A 23,161-nucleotide genomic window follows, 5' to 3' on the forward strand; every position below is an offset into this window, starting at 1 on the left:
AATTCTACCGAGTGTAGCGCTAGTTATTCTACAGAGTGTAGCGCTAGTTATTCTACAGAGTGTAGCTCTAGTTATTCTACCGAGTGTAGCTCTAGTTTGTCTACCGAGTGTAGCGCTAGTTTATCTACCGAGTGTAGCGCTAGTTTATCTACCGAGTGTAGCTCTAGTTTATCTACCGAGTGTAGCGCTAGTTATTCTACAGAGTGTAGCTCTAGTTATTCTACCGAGTGTAGCTCTAGCCCTGACTGACCAATAGAAACTCAGGAGGAGGTGAAGAACTGACCAGAGACTTCGAGGCGACGATGGAAAAACTCAAATATCGTGTTAAGATTTCTCTCCAAAATAAAACGCCCTGAAGACGTTCGTCTTTCTTTTTTCTTTTTTTTTTTTTTCTCCCGTGAATCGACGGCTCCACCGTTCCGTGTCGGCGGCGACGATTCAGCTTGTGTCCACAAAGTGTCGTTTCCAGGAAGTTGCTGTGAAAAAGGTGTTTTTTAATGTTCAACATGTCGATCAGAAGCCCGATTCCCGATTCCTGCCTGAGCCCTTGAGCCCCGGTGGCGAAGGCGAGGAGGAGGACGCTCCTCTCCGCCTCGTCTCCAGAATCCTGGAGGAATTATCTTCTACCCAGTTAATAAACAATCTTCTATCCAGTTAATAAACAATCTTCTATCCAGTTAATAAACAATCTTCTACCCAGCTAATAAACAAACAGTCGTGCGTCCAGACAGCAGCAGGAGGCTTCAGCTCTGGATGTTGAAATTAAAAACCTCCATTAGACTCCTTCCTGGACGTTTCCCCGTCGCGGCTCTTCCTTCAGGATTAGAACTCTATCACAGCCTCTTGGCTTTAATGAAGCCGTTACCATGGCGAGGACTTAAAAAAAAAAATTATCTTTCTTTACGGTATTGTGACCTCTCTGAAATGTCACGTTGTGATTATTCCCTGAGTGATCAGAGACACGTAATCACCGTGTCATCAAGTGGGTGTGTGTGTGTGTGTGTGTGTGTGTGTGGGTGTGGGTGTGTGTGTGTGTGTGTGTGTGTGTGTGTGTGTGTGTGTGGGCCTCTTGAATGTTCATTGCAAATGATTTTCAATTGACTAAAACCAGCAGCTTAACAAGTAAAACGTCTTATCTTATATTTTATTTTCAACTTTTACTGAAAAACTGGAAACTTAGAAAACTTGTTGGTTTTATTTTCACAATCATCGTAATAACAATCCAACCTGGTAGTTTTATTTTGACAGTCACCGTAATAACAATCCAACCTGGTAGTTTTATTTTGACAGTCACCGTAATAACAATGCAACCTGGTAGTTTTATTTTGACAGACACCATAATAACAATCCAACCTGGTAGTTTTATTTTGACAGTCACCATAATAACAATCCAACCTTGTAGTTTTATTTTGACAGTCACCATAATAACAATCCAACCTGGTAGTTTTATTTTGACAGTCACCGTAATAACAATCTAACCTGGTAGTTTTATTTTGATAGTCACCGTAATAACAATCTAACCTGGTAGTTTTATTTTGACAGTCACTAATAACAATCCAACCTGGTAGTTTTATTTTGACAGTCACTGGAATAACAATCCAACCTGGTAGTTTTATTTTGACAGACACCATAATAACAATCTAACTTGGTAGTTTTATTTTGACAGTCACCGTAATAACAATCCAACCTGGTAGTTTTATTTTGACAGTCACCGTAATAACAATCCAACCTGGTAGTTTTATTTTGACAGTCACCGTAATAACAATCCAACCTGGTAGTTTTATTTTGACAGACACCATAATAACAATCCAACCTGGTAGTTTTATTTTGACAGTCACCGTAATAACAATCCAACCTGGTAGTTTTATTTTGACAGTCACCATAATAACAATCCAACCTGGTAGTTTTATTTTGACAGACACCATAATAACAATCCAACCTGGTAGTTTTATTTTGACAGACACCATAATAACAATCCAACCTGGTAGTTTTATTTTGACAGTCACCATAATAACAATCCAACCTGGTAGTTTTATTTTGACAGTCACTGTAATAACAATCCAACCTGGTAGTTTTATTTTGACAGACACCATAATAACAATCTAACTTGGTAGTTTTATTTTGACAGACACCATAATAACAATCTAACTTGGTAGTTTTATTTTGACAGTCACTGTAATAACAATCCAACCTGGTAGTTTTATTTTGACAGTCACCGTAATAACAATCCAACCTGGTAGTTTTATTTTGACAGTCACCATAATAACAATCCAACCTGGTAGTTTTATTTTGACAGACACCATAATAACAATCCAACCTGGTAGTTTTATTTTGACAGTCACCGTAATAACAATCCAACCTGGTAGTTTTATTTTGACAGTCACCATAATAACAATCCAACCTGGTAGTTTTATTTTGACAGACACCATAATAACAATCCAACCTGGTAGTTTTATTTTGACAGACACCATAATAACAATCCAACCTGGTAGTTTTATTTTGACAGTCACCGTAATAACAATCTAACCTGGTAGTTTTATTTTGATAGTCACCGTAATAACAATCTAACCTGGTAGTTTTATTTTGACAGTCACTAATAACAATCCAACCTGGTAGTTTTATTTTGACAGTCACTGGAATAACAATCCAACCTGGTAGTTTTATTTTGACAGACACCATAATAACAATCTAACTTGGTAGTTTTATTTTGACAGTCACCGTAATAACAATCCAACCTGGTAGTTTTATTTTGACAGTCACCGTAATAACAATCCAACCTGGTAGTTTTATTTTGACAGTCACCGTAATAACAATCCAACCTGGTAGTTTTATTTTGACAGACACCATAATAACAATCCAACCTGGTAGTTTTATTTTGACAGTCACCGTAATAACAATCCAACCTGGTAGTTTTATTTTGACAGTCACCATAATAACAATCCAACCTGGTAGTTTTATTTTGACAGACACCATAATAACAATCCAACCTGGTAGTTTTATTTTGACAGACACCATAATAACAATCCAACCTGGTAGTTTTATTTTGACAGTCACCATAATAACAATCCAACCTGGTAGTTTTATTTTGACAGTCACTGTAATAACAATCCAACCTGGTAGTTTTATTTTGACAGACACCATAATAACAATCTAACTTGGTAGTTTTATTTTGACAGACACCATAATAACAATCTAACTTGGTAGTTTTATTTTGACAGTCACTGTAATAACAATCCAACCTGGTAGTTTTATTTTGACAGTCACCGTAATAACAATCCAACCTGGTAGTTTTATTTTGACAGTCACCGTAATAACAATCCAACCTGGTAGTTTTATTTTGACAGACACCATAATAACAATCCAACCTGGTAGTTTTATTTTGACAGTCACCGTAATAACAATCCAACCTGGTAGTTTTATTTTGACAGTCACCATAATAACAATCCAACCTGGTAGTTTTATTTTGACAGACACCATAATAACAATCCAACCTGGTAGTTTTATTTTGACAGACACCATAATAACAATCCAACCTGGTAGTTTTATTTTGACAGTCACCATAATAAGATAAGGTTGTGGGAATGTAAACGAGCTCATGAGGAGAATCCTGGTCGTTCGTCGTCTCGTCGTGACTCAAACAAGAGAGAAACACATTCCTATCAGCCTGTTTCTCATCTATACTGATTAACATCTCGTCTCCATGGTAACCGATACATATGGCCAGATGTCGTGCTGCTGATAAAAAGCACTGGGGTTTTTTTTTAGTTTTTTTTTTTATACATTCAGCAGAGAATAAAAAAAACTAAACAAATCCGCCCACTCTGCTCTTGAAGTACAGAAACACTGTCGTATAATATTACACATCCTGGCCGAGGGTCAGTCACCGTCAGTCACCGTCAGTCACCGTCAGTCAGTCTCAGTCACCGTCAGTCACCGTCAGTCACCGTCAGTCACTCTCAGTCAGTCTCAGTCAGTCTCAGTCACCGTCAGTCACCGTCAGTCAGTCTCAGTCACCGTCAGTCAGTCTCAGTCACCGTCAGTCACCGTCAGTCACCGTCAGTCAGTCTCAGTCACCGTCAGTCAGTCTCAGTCACCGTCAGTCAGTCTCAGTCACCGTCAGTCACCGTCAGTCACCGTCAGTCACTCTCAGTCAGTCTCAGTCACCGTCAGTCACCGTCAGTCAGTCTCAGTCACCGTCAGTCAGTCTCAGTCACCGTCAGTCACCGTCAGTCAGTCTCAGTCACCGTCAGTCAGTCTCAGTCACCGTCAGTCACCGTCAGTCACCGTCAGTCAGTCTCAGTCACCGTCAGTCAGTCTCAGTCAGCCTCAGTCACCGTCAGTCAGTCTCAGTCACCGTCAGTCACTCTCAGTCACCGTCAGTCAGTCTCAGTCACCGTCAGTCACCGTCAGTCAGTCTCAGTCACCGTCAGTCACCGTCAGTCACCCTCAGTCACCGTCAGTCAGTCTCAGTCACCGTCAGTCAGTCTCAGTCACCGTCAGTCACTGTCAGTCACCGTCAGTCAGTCTCAGTCAGCCTCAGTCACCGTCAGTCACCGTCAGTCAGTCTCAGTCACCGTCAGTCACCGTCAGTCAGTCTCAGTCACCGTCAGTCAGTCTCAGTCAGTCTCAGTCACCATCAGTCACGTCAGTCAGTCTCAGTCACCGTCAGTCACCGTCAGTCAGTCTCAGTCACCCTCAGTCAGTCACCGTCAGTCACCGTCAGTCAGTCTCAGTCAGTCTCAGTCAGTCACCGTCAGTCAGTCTCAGTCAGTCTCAGTCACCCTCAGTCAGTCACCGTCAGTCACCGTCAGTCAGTCTCAGTCACCGTCAGTCACCGTCAGTCACCGTCAGTCAGTCTCAGCCACCGTCAGTCACCGTCAGTCACCGTCAGTCAGTCTCAGTCAGTCTCAGTCACCCTCAGTCAGTCACCGTCAGTCAGCCTCAGTCACCGTCAGTCACCGTCAGTCACCGTCAGTCAGTCTCAGCCACCGTCAGTCACCGTCAGTCACCGTCAGTCAGTCTCAGTCACCGTCAGTCACCGTCAGTCAGTCTCAGTCACCGTCAGTCACCGTCAGTCACCGTCAGTCAGTCTCAGTCACCGTCAGTCACCGTCAGTCACCGTCAGTCACTCTCAGTCAGTCTCAGTCACCGTCAGTCACCGTCAGTCAGTCTCAGTCACCGTCAGTCAGTCTCAGTCACCGTCAGTCACCGTCAGTCACCGTCAGTCACCGTCAGTCAGTCTCAGTCACCGTCAGTCACCGTCAGTCAGTCTCAGTCACCGTCAGTCAGTCTCAGTCAGCCTCAGTCACCGTCAGTCAGTCTCAGTCACCGTCAGTCACTGTCAGTCACCGTCAGTCAGTCTCAGTCACCGTCAGTCACCGTCAGTCAGTCTCAGTCACCGTCAGTCACCGTCAGTCACCCTCAGTCACCGTCAGTCAGTCTCAGTCACCGTCAGTCAGTCTCAGTCACCGTCAGTCACTGTCAGTCACCGTCAGTCAGTCTCAGTCAGCCTCAGTCACCGTCAGTCACCGTCAGTCAGTCTCAGTCACCGTCAGTCACCGTCAGTCAGTCTCAGTCACCATCAGTCACGTCAGTCAGTCTCAGTCACCGTCAGTCAGTCTCAGTCACCGTCAGTCACCGTCAGTCACCGTCAGTCAGTCTCAGTCACCGTCAGTCACCGTCAGTCACCGTCAGTCACTCTCAGTCAGTCTCAGTCACCGTCAGTCACCGTCAGTCAGTCTCAGTCACCGTCAGTCAGTCTCAGTCACCGTCAGTCACCGTCAGTCACCGTCAGTCACCGTCAGTCAGTCTCAGTCACCGTCAGTCACCGTCAGTCAGTCTCAGTCACCGTCAGTCAGTCTCAGTCAGCCTCAGTCACCGTCAGTCAGTCTCAGTCACCGTCAGTCACTGTCAGTCACCGTCAGTCAGTCTCAGTCACCGTCAGTCACCGTCAGTCAGTCTCAGTCACCGTCAGTCACCGTCAGTCAGTCTCAGTCACCGTCAGTCACCGTCAGTCACCCTCAGTCACCGTCAGTCAGTCTCAGTCACCGTCAGTCAGTCTCAGTCACCGTCAGTCACTGTCAGTCACCGTCAGTCAGTCTCAGTCAGCCTCAGTCACCGTCAGTCACCGTCAGTCAGTCTCAGTCACCGTCAGTCACCGTCAGTCAGTCTCAGTCACCATCAGTCACGTCAGTCAGTCTCAGTCACCGTCAGTCACCGTCAGTCAGTCTCAGTCACCGTCAGTCAGTCTCAGTCACCCTCAGTCAGTCACCGTCAGTCAGTCTCAGTCAGTCTCAGTCACCCTCAGTCAGTCACCGTCAGTCACCGTCAGTCAGTCTCAGTCACCGTCAGTCACCGTCAGTCAGTCTGTCATCGTCAGTCACCGTCAGTCAGTCTCAGTCACCGTCAGTCAGTCTCAGTCAGCCTCAGTCACCGTCAGTCAGTCTCAGTCACCGTCAGTCACTGTCAGTCACCGTCAGTCAGTCTCAGTCACCGTCAGTCACCGTCAGTCAGTCTCAGTCACCGTCAGTCACCGTCAGTCACCCTCAGTCACCGTCAGTCAGTCTCAGTCACCGTCAGTCAGTCTCAGTCACCGTCAGTCACTGTCAGTCACCGTCAGTCAGTCTCAGTCAGCCTCAGTCACCGTCAGTCACCGTCAGTCAGTCTCAGTCACCGTCAGTCACCGTCAGTCAGTCTCAGTCACCATCAGTCACGTCAGTCAGTCTCAGTCACCGTCAGTCACCGTCAGTCAGTCTCAGTCACCGTCAGTCAGTCTCAGTCACCCTCAGTCAGTCACCGTCAGTCACCGTCAGTCAGTCTCAGTCAGTCACCGTCAGTCAGTCTCAGTCAGTCTCAGTCACCCTCAGTCAGTCACCGTCAGTCACCGTCAGTCAGTCTCAGTCACCGTCAGTCACCGTCAGTCAGTCTGTCATCGTCAGTCACCGTCAGTCAGTCTCAGTCACCGTCAGTCAGTCTCAGTCAGCCTCAGTCACCGTTAAAAAGAAACAACAACAAAAAGACAGGTCAAAGTTACGTGATGCACCTGAACGCATCACAAAAGTATCACGAAACTCGTTAATCCGTTAAAAATAATTCCTAAATCCGCCACGTGGTGGTTGAAGCCGGAGGATTCCAGGCTTGTGGGGGACGTAGGGCTTGTGGGGGACGTAGGGCTTGTGGGGGACGTAGGGCTTGTGGGGGACGTAGGGCTTGTGGGGGACGTAGGGCTTGTGGGGGACGTAGGGCTTGTGGGGGACGTGGGGCTTGTGGGGGACGTAGGGCTTGTGGGGGACGTAGGGCTTGTGGGGGACGTAGGGCTTGTGGGGGACGTAGGGCTTGTGGGGGACGTAGGGCTTGTGGGGGACGTAGGGCTTCTAGTCCAGACGATGGTACCAGGACGTTCTATCTGGTCTGTCTTCACCAGAAGACACAAGATCAACAACCATCAATATTCACTCATTTAAATCACCGTTAAACTTCCTTTTCTTTTCATGTTTAAAACCCCGACGTGGAAGCGGCTTGTTGACTTGTTCAGTAAACGTGTGTTGTTGTTGTTGTTGTTGTTGTTGTGGATGCAGGCTGGGGATGGAGCACGACGGCCAGGGGAACCGCTGTGGAGACGAAACGGCGATGGGGAGCGTGATGGCGCCGCTGGTGCAGGCCGCCTTCCACCGCTACCACTGGTCCATGTGCAGCGGCCAGGAGCTCAAGAGATACATCCAGTGAGTACTCTGTTAGTACTAGTAGTACTGTTACTATTACTATTACTATTACTATTAGTAGTAGTAGTCATAGTATTATTATTAGTAGTAGTAGTAGTAGTACTATTACTATTACTATTATTATTATTAGTAGTAGTAGTAGTAGTACTATTACTATTACTATTATTATTATTATTATTAGTAGTAGTAGTAGTAGTATTATTACTATTATCATTATTGTTTTTTCTATTATTATTATTATTATTATTATTATCATTATTATTATTAGTAGTAGTAGTAGTATTATTACTATTATTAATAATAATATTATTATTACTATTGTTATTACTATTACTATCATTATTAGTATTATCACTATTATATTACATTATTATATTACTATTATTATTACTACATTATTATCATTACTATTATTATTATTATTACTATTATTATTATTATTGTTACTATTATTATTAATATTATTATCATTACTATTAGTGCTACTATTATTATTATTATCATTATCATTATTATTATTAATATTATTATTACTATTAGTAGTAGTCTTATTATTATTATTATTATTATTATTATTTCATTATTATATAATTTTTTCTCCAGCCCTCACCTCCTACCAACACACACACACGCACGCACGCACGCACGCACGCACGCACGCACGCACGCACGCACGCACACACACACACACACACACACACACACACACACACACACACACACACACACACACACACACACACACACACACACACACACACACACACACACACACACAGGAGGATTTATGAATATCGTTCTGGGTGTAGCGCCGTCGTGTTGTTGTCTGTCGTCCTCCACGTTGCAAAGCTAAATAAATAAATAAATAAATAAATAAAGGACTAAATAAATCAGAACGAGGGTGAAAATGCCATAATAAATAAAAACTATTTCTCGGTTCTTAAAGATGTTCGGTCTCCGCCGAGGTTCTCCACGTCGTCGTGATGAAATGAACTGCGTTTGCTCTCGGCCAATCATGTAACATTTATTTTGTGCTGCAAAACATTTTCAATATTTCATCGTGTTTAGTTTGTTCACATTGTTTCCAAATCTCTTTGTTCTCAATGTCTCATTCATCCATGGTCCGTTCGCTTTGATCCCCCGTCTGCAGGTAAATGTTCAATATTTCACTTGATGAAATGTTAATTAAAGTTCTCATATTATCCACTTGTTTAATTCTGGTCGTTCCTCAAACGTCGTTTTCAAACTTTATTTCTCCTCCATTAGAATCTTGATGCTAGGAGCTGCATTCACAATCTGCTGTGTCTGTGTGAGCTGGGCTGGCTCCGCCCACATTGGGAAGGGGAGGAAGTACTTCCTCTCGTGGTGCCATGTGCCATTTAGAAAGTAATACGACCCCTTCAATTCAAACAAATGACCCCTGGTCACACTGAAATGCAATTTCTGCCAGTTAATTAAAACAAGAAAATAAAAGAATTCACCTTTGCTGACAGATTGGAGGTTATCTAGATACATACCTTCACATTAAAAGCATCAGTACAACAAATAAAACCATCTTCCTGTCGCCCTCTGCTTCCGCCACGACACTTTTTAAAAATGTCCTAATGAGCTTAAACCGTTGCTTCTCCTGTGTCGTTTGGTTTTTTTCAAAACACTGAGCTTAATGGATTTAATACAGACGATTTCATTTTATTTTGACAGCGGCTGCACCGATGCTGTAATGGAAGACAGACGTCGGCTGTTCCTGGTCGTTAAAATAATAAAATAAATCGTAAAGTGGCCGATGATATAAACCTGAGTCCTGCCGTGGAGTTTGTAGTGAGCAGGTATAGAGCTGCGGTGCGTTCAATGACCTCCAGGAAAAGTCAGACTTCAAAGTAGTTTTGACAATAAATCAGCAGCCAAACATCTTTATCTTCTCCTTCAGTCATTGTCAGTTGATAAAACCGCCATTATTAAATAAACAACTATATTTTTGTTCATGTAGCTAACTGGAGGTGCAGCTAGCTAGCTAGCGCTGGAGAGGGAACTCTCTGACGAGCCAATCAGAGGGCTTGAATACGCCGACGTCACGCGAGGCCTTCCGGAAGGTTCTGAGTCGGTGATATCAAGCTGTGATTGGTTGAAGCAGCAGCAGTAGTTTTACACTGCAGACGCCTGCAGGACTGAGAGTGAAGGCCTCAGGCAGGTTTCTCTACCCGGCAACAGGTGATGCTGGACTGTGATTGGTTCAAAAGGTTTGATGTGGAAGAACGAGGGGAGAAGCTGTGAGGAGACCAGGACAGAACTATTGATGGACACAATGTGATCAATAATCTGTGGTTCAGATCCTTTTCTTCCGCCTTGAAGGTCCTTGAAAGTCCTTGAAGGTCCTTGAAGGTCCTGACTGCTACTTCATCCACTTAGATCACTTCCACTGAGAGGATTTGTAGTTGATGTTCACCCCAGGGGTTCTTTCTCTCTCTCCGCTGATCAAACACTCCGTCGCTCGCGGAGGAAAGTGACGCCGTGTTATTGACGACACATCAAAGGACGTTAATCAATGGCCTTACTTACCGCCGCCGCCGCGTTTGAAGCCGCTCGCCGCACGCCGCGTCCGTTGCAGCCAGAGAATCGATGAGCGGCGAGGCCGACGGGCGATTTTCCTCTGTGAGAGAAAGAAAAGTCGTTTGGCTCGTCGCCCTGAAGAGACGAGACGCTTTTCAGCGCTCAAGTCTTTGAGTTGAAAAAGAAAAGATAAAAGAGCAGAGAGACGATCGTCATCAGGCGACGAGGTCGTTTCACTTTGTTCACATGTTTAAAGTGAAAAACTGCATTTTTGTGTTTCGATTTCAAGAAACGTTTTGCAGAAACGCTGAAAATGATGTACTTTAGTGACTGTCAAAATAAAACTACCAAGTTGTATTGTTATTATAGTGACTGTCAAAATAAAACCACCAAGTTGGATTGTTATGACGGTGACTGTCAAAATAAAACCACCAAGTTGGATTGTTACTACGGCGACTGTCAAAATAAAAGTGCCAGGTTGTATTGTTATTACGGTGACTGTCAAAATAAAACCACCAAGTTGGATTGTTATTACGGTGACTGTCAAAATAAAACTTCCAAGTTGGATTGTTACTACGGTGACTGTCAAAATAAAACTTCCAAGTTGGATTGTTACTACGGTGACTGTCAAAATAAAAGTGCCAGGTTGTGTTGTTACTACGGTGACTGTCAAAATAAAACTTCCAAGTTGGATTGTTATTACGGTGACTGTCAAAATAAAACCACCAAGTTGGATTGTTATTACGGTGACTGTCAAAATAAAACTTCCAAGTTGGATTGTTACTACGGTGACTGTCAAAATAAAACTTCCAAGTTGTGTTGTTACTACGGTGACTGTCAAAATAAAACTTCCAAGTTGGATTGTTATTACGGTGACTGTCATAATAAAACCAACAAGTTGGATTGTTATTACGGTGACTGTCAAAATAAAACCACCAAGTTGGATTGTTATACAGTGACTGTCAAAATAAAAGTACCAGGTTGGATTGTTATTACGGGGACTGTCAAAATAAAACTACCAGGTTGTATTGTTATTATGGTGACTGTCAAAATAAAACTACCAAGTTGGATTATTATTACAGTGACTGTCAAAATAAAAGTACCAGGTTGGATTGTTATTACGGGGACTGTCAAAATAAAACTACCAGGTTGTATTGTTATTATGGTGACTGTCAAAATAAAACTACCAAGTTGGATTATTATTACAGTGACTGTCAAAATAAAAGTGGCAGGTTGTATTGTTATTACGGGGACTGTCAAAATAAAAGTGCCAGGTTGTATTGTTATTACGGTGACTGTGACTCGATGGACCATGGACTCTCATCTGACCTGTCCTTCTCCTGGTTGCCATGGCAGCACGTACGACTGTCTCCTGGACGACCCCTTCAAGCACGACTGGCCGGAGCTGCCGGAGCTGCCGGGGACCGACTACTCCATGGACGAGCAGTGTCGCTTCGACTTCGGCGTCGGCTACAAGATCTGCACCTCGGTGAGTCGGGACCGCCGCACAAACAAGAGGCTGCCGGCGGGTTGCCAGGTGTGACGCTTCGTTTCAGCACAAAACCATGTAAAAAAAAACCTCTAAAACAACGGCCCAAAGAACACCACAAACACTCAAAATGAAGGAAATAAAGTTAGAAGGTGAGAGTTTGTCTCTCCGATTGGGGGATATCCACCATATCTGGCAACACAAGTCAGCGAGGAGATCCAGTTTCAAATGGTTGTCAAATAAAAGCTGACAGACTCTAGACTAATCTAGCTCTATATTATTATTAGTGTCATTATTATTGTATTATTATTATTATATTATTGTTGTTATTGTCAGTATTATTATTGTCATTATTATTATTATATTATTATTGTTGTTATTGTCAGTATTATTATTGTCATTATTATTATTATTATTGTCATTATTATTGTTATTATTATTATTATTCTATTATTATTGTTATTATTATTATTATTCTATTATTATTATTGTTATTGTTATTATTATTATTGTCATTATTATTATTATTATTATTATTCTATTATTATTGTTATTATTATTATTCTATTATTATTATTGTTATTATTATTATTATTGTCATTATTATTATTATTGTCATTATTATTATTATTGTCATTATTTTTATTGTTATTATTATTATTATTATTGTTATTGTAAAAGAAGTATATCAGCAGGTAGCGCGTATAACTTATTCTAACCTCTAAACAAAGTAACACTGGGTAGATAAACTAGAGCTACACTCGGTAGATAAACTAGAGCGACACTCGGTAGATAAACTAGAGCGACACTCGGTAGATAAACTAGAGCGACACTCGGTAGATCGACTAGAGCTACACTCGGTAGATAGACTAGAGCGACACTCGGTAGATAGACTAGAGCGACACTCGGTAGATAGACTAGAGCGACACTCGGTAGATCGACTAGAGCGACACTCGGTAGATAAACTAGAGCGACACTCGGTAGATAAACTAGAGCTACACTCGGTAGATAGACTAGAGCTACACTCGGTAGATAGACTAGAGCTTCACTCGGTAGATAGACTAGAGCTACACTCGGTAGATAAACTAGAGCTACACTCGGTAGATAGACTAGAGCTTCACTCGGTAGATAGACTAGAGCTACACTCGGTAGATAGACTAGAGCTACACTCGGTAGATAGACTAGAGCTTCACTCTTCTCTCATCTGCTTTGTACGGGAAATACTTTTTCTTTCTTTTTTTTGCGTTTGTGGGATTTCTACGTAAACGTTTAGCCGCTAACGTCTTGAAATGTCCCGACAGACCCCCCGGGGATCTGATCCAGTCCTCAACGACCCTGAACCGGGTTTTAAACTGTAAAGTTTCGTCATGGTTAAATGTTTTATGCGTTCTGTCTGAACCAACGTCTGAAACGAGGCTTCAGGGATCGTTTCGCTGCTCGAGGGCGAACAACTTCTAGAACCTCGACTCTGAACATTACGAAAAACCACGTTTCTGAGTAAGACAGAAGAAAACCTCTCGTCCTTCGGAAGCATTTTTCCAAACATCCGTCGCTTGGAAGTCGTGCGTCGTTCGCTAACGACTCCAATCGGACTGTTTAGCTTTGATGTCCGTCTTGAAAAGGGGGGGGGGGGATTGAAGTGAAACTTGTTGCGCGGCACCTTTTCGACGTGAGCCACATTATTCACGAGCCGTCCGCTTCAGAAGGAAGAAGAAAGCCTGGCCGCTCGGCGGGGGGGCCGCCGGGCGGGGGGGCCGCCGGCGCGTCTGCAGCCTAGCGCTTTTTGTTTGATCATCGCTAAAGTAACTCCACTTCAAGTAATTAGGCAGCAAAAAGAAGAAGTGTTGTGCGAGTCGTCCTCCGTGTGCGATATGAAAACACTGACTGGAGAAGAGTTGGTGAAGTTACTCCACTGTTCAGCGAATGACACTTTTTGAAAAGGGAGTCAATGAGCCAGGGTTCTACTGCTGTATTTCTACGTTCTCCATGTGGTGTTTGGTGCGTCACAGCGCCCCCGAAGGCCTGGCAGGTGTACTGCGCCCTGAGGCATCGTGTTCATAGTGACGTGTGGACGGGCTTCTTTTTTTGTTTGGTTTTTGAGAACGCCAAGGAGAAAATGTGGGCGGAGCCAATTTTTTATTTAATTGTTTCAGAAAACAGTTTCTCATCAATTTTGAAAAACAGCCAAATAATTTAAGATAATTACGTCATTAATTTAGAAAAATTGTAAATTTAGATTTTTTTTTTCACGCGAGTGCGATACGCTTCCGTTTCCACGACAACGGAGCCCAAAACTGGCTGAAAATTACAAAAGTGTTTAATTTGTGAAGTTTTGTGGTTCCTGTTGGCGGCTGGTTGACAACGAGCTGCAGTTGGTGACCTGGATCTCCAGGACCTCCAGGACCTCTCCTGGAAGACGAGCCACAGCGTCGTCCTCCAGGATGTCTTCCAGGACGTCTCCTGGAGGTCCTGGAAGACGAGCCACAGCGTCGTCTTTCAGGATGTCTTCCAGGATGTCTCCTGGAGGTCCTGGAAGACGAGCCACAGTGTTGTCTTTCAGGATGTCTTCCAGGATGTCTCCTGGAGGTCCTGGAAGACGAGCCGCAGCGTCGTCTTTCAGGATGTCTTCCAGGATGTCTCCTGGAGGTCCTGGAAGACGAGCCACAGCGTCGTCCTCCAGGACGTCTCCTGGAGGTCCTGGAAGATGAGCCACAGCGTCGTCTTTCAGGATGTCTTCCAGGATGTCTCCTGGAGGTCCTGGAAGACGAGCCGCAGCGTCGTCTTTCAGGATGTCTTCCAGGATGTCTCCTGGAGGTCCTGGAAGACGAGCCACAGCGTCGTCCTCCAGGACGTCTCCTGGAGGTCCTGGAAGATGAGCCACAGCGTCGTCTTTCAGGATGTCTTCCAGGATGTCTCCTGGAGGTCCTGGAAGACGAGCCGCAGCGTCGTCTTTCAGGATGTCTTCCAGGATGTCTCCTGGAGGTCCTGGAAGACGAGCCACAGCGTCGTCCTCCAGGACGTCTCCTGGAGGTCCTGGAAGACGAGCCACAGCGTTGTCTTCCAGGATGTCTCCTGGAGGTCCTGGAAGACGAGCCACAGTGTTGTCTTTCAGGATGTCTTACAGGATGTCTCCTGGAGGTCCTGGAAGATGAGCCGCAGCGTCGTCTTCCAGGATGTCTTCTGGAGGTCCTGGAAGACGAGCCACAGCGTCGTCTTTCAGGATGTCTTCCAGGATGTCTTCTGGAGGTCCTGGAAGACGAGCCACAGCGTCATCTTCCAGGACGTCTCCTGGAGGTCCTGGAAGATGAGCCGCAGCGTCGTCTTCCAGGACGTCCTCCAGGACGTCTCCTGGAGGTCCTGGAAGACGAGCCGCAGCCGCAGCGTCACCCTAACCTCCTGAAGTTCCACCGACGGTCAAAGTTCCAGACCGAAGCTCCGGAACGTCCGACTGTTGTTGTTCTTCACGTGGCGGCCTCTACGTTCTAAACGTTCTGAACGTTCTGCTCGGTTCTGCTCGGTTCTCTGCAGTTCCGGACCTTCGACCCCTGCAAGCAGCTGTGGTGCAGCCACCCCGACAACCCCTACTTCTGCAAGACCAAGAAGGGGCCGCCGCTGGACGGGACCGAGTGCTCCCCGGGGAAGGTGGGTCCGGGGGGGGGGGGGGGGGGGGGGGCTTAGCTCACCATGGGACACTAGTAGACCAGCAGAGGGGGGGAGATTATTGTTGTTGTTGTTGTTATTATTATTATTATCATTATTATTATCATCAATTTTGTTATTATCATTATATTATTTTTAGTATTATTATTAATATTATTATTATTATTATTATTATTAATATCATTATTAATATCATTATTATTATCATTAGTATTATTTTTATTATCATTATTATTATTATTATTATCATCAATATTATTATGATCATTATTATTATTTTGTTAATTGATACCCATCTGTTGGTCTAATTGTTCCATACTATTCTAAAATAATAATAATAATAATATTTTAGAATATTATAGAACAATTAGACCAACAGATGGTATCAATTAATATAATGATAATAATAATGATAATTGTTGTTGATCGGTATATATTATTATTATTATTATCATATTTTTAGATGTTGGAAAAAAAATCAGAAGCAAAAAAAAAAGATGCGTACTTGAAATCCGACAGCTTTTAAAGTTCAAAGTCTGATTTCCATGGTAAAAAAATTCCGAGTTAGAAATTCGGAACAGTTTGACTTCCATACCTTCGTCTCTTTTCACTTCTCCACTCGCCTCTCGTCTTTCTTTGTGTCTTATTTGTCAGTTGTCATGAAAACGCCACAGACAACGATTGTTTTCTACGTTGTTCAAACCTGTTTTGTTTGTTTGTTTTCTTTCCTTTGTGGCTTCATTGCCTTTCATCTCCACTCTTCCTTTGCCTTTGTTCCTCATGAACTGGCGGCAAAAGGTCAAAACACACACGAGTGGAATTGAAAGTCCCGTCATTTAAAAGTGGCGTCGTATAAATGCTAATGCGTGCTCCATTGTGTGCGTACACAGCGTGCAGAAATACGGTTGTTTATTTATTTATTTTTTAATCCAAACTCTCGGCTTCGGGTTGATAATTTAAATTGGAAACGTTGAAGTGACAATTATGTGGAGAGCAGGCGACGAAAAGTTTATCAATGATTTGACTGTAAGTGAAAAATTAATACAAACTCTGAGTTTAACACGTCTGGAGCAGCAAAACATGTTTACGCTTCCAAATTAAGAGGATTTTAACTTTTCTGGAGCTCTCCTGCTGCTCAGTGGAGCCAATCAGAGCCAAGCTTCCTCCGTGATGTCATCACTCCCGGTTTATGTTCTCCTGGGAATTGGAAACTTTTATTTTGACAGTCACCGTAATAGCAATCCAACTTGGTGGTTTTATTTTGACAGTCACCGTAATAACAATCCAACTTGGTGGTTTTATTTTGACAGTCACCGTAATAACAATCCAACTTGGTGGTTTTATTTTGACAGTCACCTTTATAATAATCCAACTTGGTAGTTTTATTTTGACAGTCACCATAATAGCAATCCAAATTGGTAGTTTTATTTTGACAGTCACCGTAATAACAATCCAACTTGGTAGTTTTATTTTGACAGTCACCGTAATAACAATCCAACTTGGTAGTTTTATTTTGACAGTCACCGTAATAGCAATCCAAATTGGTAGTTTTATTTTGACAGTCACCGTAATAACAATCCAACTTGGTAGTTTTATTTTGACAGTCACCATAATAGCAATCCAAATTGGTAGTTTTATTTTGACAGTCACCGTAATAACAATCCAACTTGGTAGTTTTATTTTGACAGTCACCGTAATAACAATCCAACTTGGTGGTTTTATTTTGACATTCACCGTAATAACAATCCAACTTGGTGGTTTTATTTTGACAGTCACCGTAATAACAATCCAACTTGGTGGTTTTATTTTGACAGTCACCGTAATAACAATCCAACTTGGTAGTTTTATTTTGACAGTCACCGTAATAACAATCCAACTTGGTGGTTTTATTTTGACAGTCACCGTAATAACAATCCAACTTTGTGGTTTTATTTTGACAGTCACCGTAATAACAATCCAACTTGATAGTTTTATTTTGACATTCACCGTAATAACAATCCAACTTGGTGGTTTTATTTTGACAGTCACCGTAATAACAATCCAACTTGGTAGTTTTATTTTGACAGTCACTTTAAAAACAATCCAACTTGGTGGTTTTATTTTGACAGTCACCGTAATAAAAATCCAACTTGGTGGTTTTATTTTGACAGTCACCATAATAACAATCCAACTTGGTAGTTTTATTTTGACAGTCACCGTAATAACAATCCAACTTGGTAGTTTTATTTTGACAGTCACCGTAATAACAACTGGTGGTCTAGAATGTTAATATCGTTGTTTGTGTTTTCGATACTAAAACACACAACAGCACCACCAGTGGTCGAACATGAAAACTACATTGTTTTCAGCGTTTCCATTTAAACAAACAAAAACAAAATATTGCATTTTTTTCCTCAAGTTTTGCAGTGAAAAAAACCGAGTTTATAGTTATTTAGCAATAAGGTGTGAATTTGTGTTTAAAATAAGACGGTGGAAGAACCAACCCTTCATCTTTGTTCTATTTATACAGGTTTTAATGTTTTAATATTTTAATGTACAGATGAACCCTGAAGGCAACATGTTGAATGTCGTGAACCATGAAAATGCCAGTAAAAAAAAAAAGAAGAATTAAAAGAGCCGTACAGTGAAACTCTCCGGTTCTTTATCCACCTTCCTCCTTTGATGTTTAGTTAAACGATTCAATCTTTTAAAACAAGTCGTTCGCTTTTCAAAAGCCGTCGGGTGAAGAGGCTCCGGAGGACGAGACCTCGCCTGGAGTGTCAAAACATTCCGCGTTACCTTTTCCCTCCCCCCTCCCCCCCTCCCCCCCTCCCCCCCCCCCCCCCCCGGTCTTCTTCTTCTTCAGTGGTGCTACAAAGGTCACTGCATGTGGAAGAACCCCAACCAGGTCAAGCAGGACGGCTCCTGGGGCTCCTGGACCAAACATGGCTCCTGCTCGCGCTCCTGCGGCGCCGGCGTTCGCTTCCGCACTCGTCAGTGCAACAACCCCGCGTGAGAACCGCCGCCGCCGCCGCCGCTAAGCTAGCTCCATTAATTCAGCTCTGTTCATTATTGTGACTCTTATTTCGTGTGTTTTTTCTTCCTTGGAGCTTTTATCTCTTCGTGTGGTTCGGTTTAGTCTCTTTTAACCTTCTTGACTCATTATTGAACGACAGAATAACGTCCGTCTGGTTCTTTCTTTGTCGGTCGACCGACTTCCCGTCTGGGTCATTGAGGGATTTTTTTCTTCCTTTGTCGGGACGTGACGGAGGAAAACAGCAGAATCAAGTCATGTTGAAGCTCGATGGGGAGAAAGAGCCAAGTTATGTGAAACAGCAAAAGAAGGAAAAGCTTAATAAAAGGAGAATAAAGAAGAAAATAGCTCAAGCTGCTCTAAACACTTAAAGTCCCAGTGAAACGTACCACGCTACTTTGTAAAAAACGATAGTTGTGGTTCTACTTGTAAGGTTCCTCCGACTCTGCCCCACCACTGTTGTCGCATAACAAAATTATTTGAATTTTGAATCTCCAGCCGAGGAAGTCGGGGGAATCCTTCTTCTTCGTGGGCCATTGTGGGCGGAGCCTATGTGTGACATCACGAGTTGTGCAGATCTCGATCTGTTGTGTTTATATCGGCTTGTTTCCTCTTAAATATCCAAGTTTTTACAGTGTTTTGAAGTTATAGTCGGCGTTTTATGAGCCTTGATGAAAGATTGAGCCTGGAAGAGACCAGAGAGGAGGAAAGGAGCACGGCTAGCGGCTAGCCACTCGCAGCTAGCGGGAGCCGCTAGCTGGGGCGGCTAGTAGACGATCCAGTAACACCTGGACTCGTCTTCAGTGATTCAGTCTTCTAGCTCTTGGACGTGTTGGATCCAGGAAGCCGGTCGTTCTGCCAAAAGTCCGGAGCCTCAAAGCCTCAAAGGTGAAAAGTGGAGGCTGCTGAGGCGAGGAGACGAGGAGACGAGGACGAATGGAGGACGAAGCGTCTTCTGCTTCCTCAAACATGTTCCAGACGGGGTCACCGATGGCAGAACCACCTTCTGTGTCTTCTTCATCAATCACTGGGTTTGAAATGACCATGATGATGAAATCTGGTTCAATTCAGCCTCTTCGTGGTCAAAACTCTGATCCTCCATAATGTAAACACAACTTGGGCGTGTGCACAACTCGTGATGTCACTCTGTTATTGTCAGAAGCTCCGCCCAGCAGAGGAAATAGCGCCGTTTATCGGCTATTTTCTCTCAGATTGTCGTGTTTTAACATTTGACCTTCAGCCAGTTAGCAGGAAAATGTTCTAGAAGAGACACCAGAGAGTTCTGGAGGTGGAACCTTCATTTCACTGGGACTTTAAAGGAGTCGTCACCTGCTTTCCTCACATCTTCAGTCTCCCTGAAATCGTCTTTAATCCATTCGGATGTTCGGCGTGTTGATTGGCTGCCAGAACTGTCGATAATGGAGATAGCGTAGCGATAGCGTAGCGGTGCTTTGCTCACATGGAGAAGAAAAAAGAAGGATTGCGGCGCTGCCTCCAAACAGCCGGGCCTCGGAGGGTTGAGATGAAATCTAACGGCCGGAGGATTTAATGGGGAGGAAAAGCAATAATGTAACACCAGGTAATCTCTGGTGGCAGGAAGTGGGGGGGGGGGTGGGCGGCGAGTGGACAAATGAACGTTTCCCCGCAAGCCTCATTATTTTTGAGTAAACAAACCATTAATCCATCGGTGTAAAAACCAGCAATCGCTTTTCAAACAGCCGGTGGTTTGAGGAGGAGGAGGAACGTAGAAACCAATCAAATAGATAAAGTCACGACCTCGTTAACTGCTGCTGAGACCAAAACCCCCGGCACTCCTGGACCTGAACGTTTATCGTCTCTGTGGGGAGGCCGATACTAGTGATGGACACCGATATTAGTGATGGATACCGATACTAGTGATGGATACCGATACTACTGATGGATACCGATACCAGATACTAGTGATGGATACCGATACTAGTGATGGATACCGATACTACTGATGGATACCGATACTACTGATGGATACCGATACTAGTGATGGATACCGATACTACTGATGGATACCGATACTAGTGATGGATACCGATACTAGTGATGGATACCGATACTACTGATGGATACCGATACTACTGATGGATACCGATACTACTGATGGATACCGATACTACTGATGGATACCGATACCAGTGATGGATACCGATACCAGTGATGGATACCGATACCAGTGATGGATACCGATACTAGTGATGGATACCGATACTAGTGATGGATACCGATACTAGTGATGGATACCGATACCAGATACTAGTGATGGATACCAGTACTAGTGAAGAATACCGATACTAGTGATGGATACCGATACTAGTGGAGGATACCGATACTAGTGATGGAAACCGATGCTACTGATGGATTCCGATACTAGTGATGGACACAGATACTAGTGATGGATACCGGTACTAGTGATGGATACCGATACTAGTGATGGATACCGATACCAGATACTAGTGATGGATACCGATACTAGTGAAGAATACCGATACTAGTGATGGATACCGATACTAGTGATGGACACCGATACTAGTGATGGATACCGATACAAGTGATGAATACCGATACAAGTGATGAATACCGATACCAGATACTAGTGATGGATACCGGTACTAGTGATGGATACCGGTACTAGTGATGGATACCAATACTAGTGATGGGGGGCAGCTTGTCGTCTATCGTTTGCGTGTGAAGTATAAATGAGACCTGCGATCGTCTGGCTGCTTCACGTCGTCAAGAAGAATCTCTGCAGGTTTTCAAAGGATCAAACATCTTTATTGAAGTTTGTGCTTCGCTCAGCGGATGATGACGGTCACCAGCTGTGACGGGGTGACGCTTTGGACAAAAGCTCACGTCCGTCCACTAAACTGACCTTGACGGACGCCACAAAGCAGTCCTGCCCCCCTCAACCCCCCCCACCCCCCCCTCAACCCCCCCCACCCCCCTCGAGTCTTGCAATTCAAGCTTAGAGACACTTAAGAAGAGGAAATGTTGTCATTGTTCCGACGTGAGTGGAGTTAAACAACCAGCAGCGACGGCCAATTAAAACAAACTAAAGAGAGCCGGATCATTAAGGCTGTTTGTGTCGAGGGGAAAAAAAAAAAGAATGATTAAAAAGCAAGAAAAAAAAAAGAGGAGTCAAATCTGACGCAGCTCTTCCTCGGAGGCGATGATCGTCCACATAAAAACCTTAGTTTAGGACCTTTATCGGAGTTTGTTCAGCCCTAAACCGCAGAATAATGTAATTGTGTCACGTTTGTCTTGTGAAGTCTTTGATGTCTAGAATCTGTACAAAGCTTTGAATTATGCATGAGGGTTCATTTCCTTCCAGCAGTTACTCTTTGTGTTGATAGTTTTAACAAAAGAGCGAGACGCTTTTCAAGGGCTTCTCCTTCACTTTGCTTCAACATGTCGATAACGAGCGGCTCGGAAAGAAATGTGATGAATTAACCACGACGTGAGATGCTAGGCTCTGTTTACACAGCGTTTTGTTGCGACAACCCAAAACTTGTTTTAATTCTGGCCGTCCGTTTCCACGACGACGGTGCTCAGAGCCACGTGGAAATAATGGGAAAAGGCCGATTTGTAGAAGTCCTGGTAGTAACGAGTCGTTCTGCACATGCTCAGTAGGGAACAGTGTTTCCTCTGTGGTGTCGTGACTCCCAGTTTATATTCTCCTGGAATTGGTACTTTTATTTTGACAGTCACCATAATCACAATCCAGGTACAGACACAGAAACTAGAGTCACTAGAGGGACTTTTAGACTGAAGTTCAGGAATACAAAACTGATTTGAGGAAAAACACTTTGAATACAAAGTTGGACGTCTGACACGTCCTTATGAATTCTGAGTTTCTTTGCTACGGTTTCTAACTAGAATGTATTGCCTGCTCCTCTACCCCCCCCCCCCCCCCCCCCCCCCACTAGACCCTCTAACGGTGGCCAGGACTGCCCCGGGGTGAACTACGAGTACCAGCTGTGCAACACGGACGACTGCCCCAAGCACTTTGAGGACTTCCGGGCCCAGCAGTGCCAGCTCCGCAACGCCCACTTCGAGTTCCAGAACGCCAAACACCACTGGCTGCCCCACGAGCATCCGGACGGTAGGCAACTGGAGGGGAGGAATCTGGACATTAGGACAGTAGACCTCCGGACGGTGGGAATCTGGACGGTAGACAATAGACCTCTGGACGGTAGACATCCGGAGGGTAGGAATCTGGACGGTAGGACAGTAGACCTCCGGACGGTGGGAATCTGGACGGTAGGCAACCAGATGGTCGTCGTCCAGAAGGTAGCATCTGGACGGTAGACCTTAGGACAGTAGACCTTAGGACAGTAGACCTTAGGGCAGTAGACCTTAGGATGGTAGACCTGCGGACAGTAGACCCGAGGACGGTAGACCCGAGGACGGTAGACCCGAGGACAGTAGACCCGAGGACGGTAGACCTGAGGACAGTAGACCCGAGGACAGTAGACCCGAGGACGGTAGACCCGAGGACAGTAGACCCGAGGACGGTAGACCCGAGGACGGTAGACCCGAGGACGGTAGACCCGAGGACGGTAGACCCGAGGATGGTAGATCCGAGGACGGTAGATCCGAGGACGGTAGACCTGAGGACAGTAGACCTGAGGACAGTAGACCTGAGGACAGTAGACCTGAGGACGGTAGACCTGTGGAAGGTAGACCTGAGGACAGTAGACC

General features: G+C 44.2%; 1 protein-coding gene across 1 annotated transcript in view; it reads left to right on the forward strand.

Annotated features, from left to right (window-relative positions):
- adamts3 (ADAM metallopeptidase with thrombospondin type 1 motif, 3) overlaps positions 1-23,161 on the forward strand; it is a gene marked incomplete at its 3' end in the record, with an annotated part of 103,584 nt that overhangs the window by 53,923 nt on the left and 26,500 nt on the right. Inside the window, exons 9-13 of the mRNA XM_080499894.1 lie at positions 7,578-7,721; positions 11,625-11,757; positions 15,286-15,399; positions 18,263-18,408; positions 22,387-22,562. Of these exons, the coding sequence (XP_080356020.1) occupies positions 7,578-7,721; positions 11,625-11,757; positions 15,286-15,399; positions 18,263-18,408; positions 22,387-22,562 (713 nt within the window). The remainder of the gene's footprint in view (positions 1-7,577; positions 7,722-11,624; positions 11,758-15,285; positions 15,400-18,262; positions 18,409-22,386; positions 22,563-23,161) is intronic.

This window comes from Blennius ocellaris (assembly GCF_963422515.1).
Source record: "Blennius ocellaris genome assembly, chromosome: 7".
Taxonomy (NCBI): domain Eukaryota; kingdom Metazoa; phylum Chordata; class Actinopteri; order Blenniiformes; family Blenniidae; genus Blennius; species Blennius ocellaris.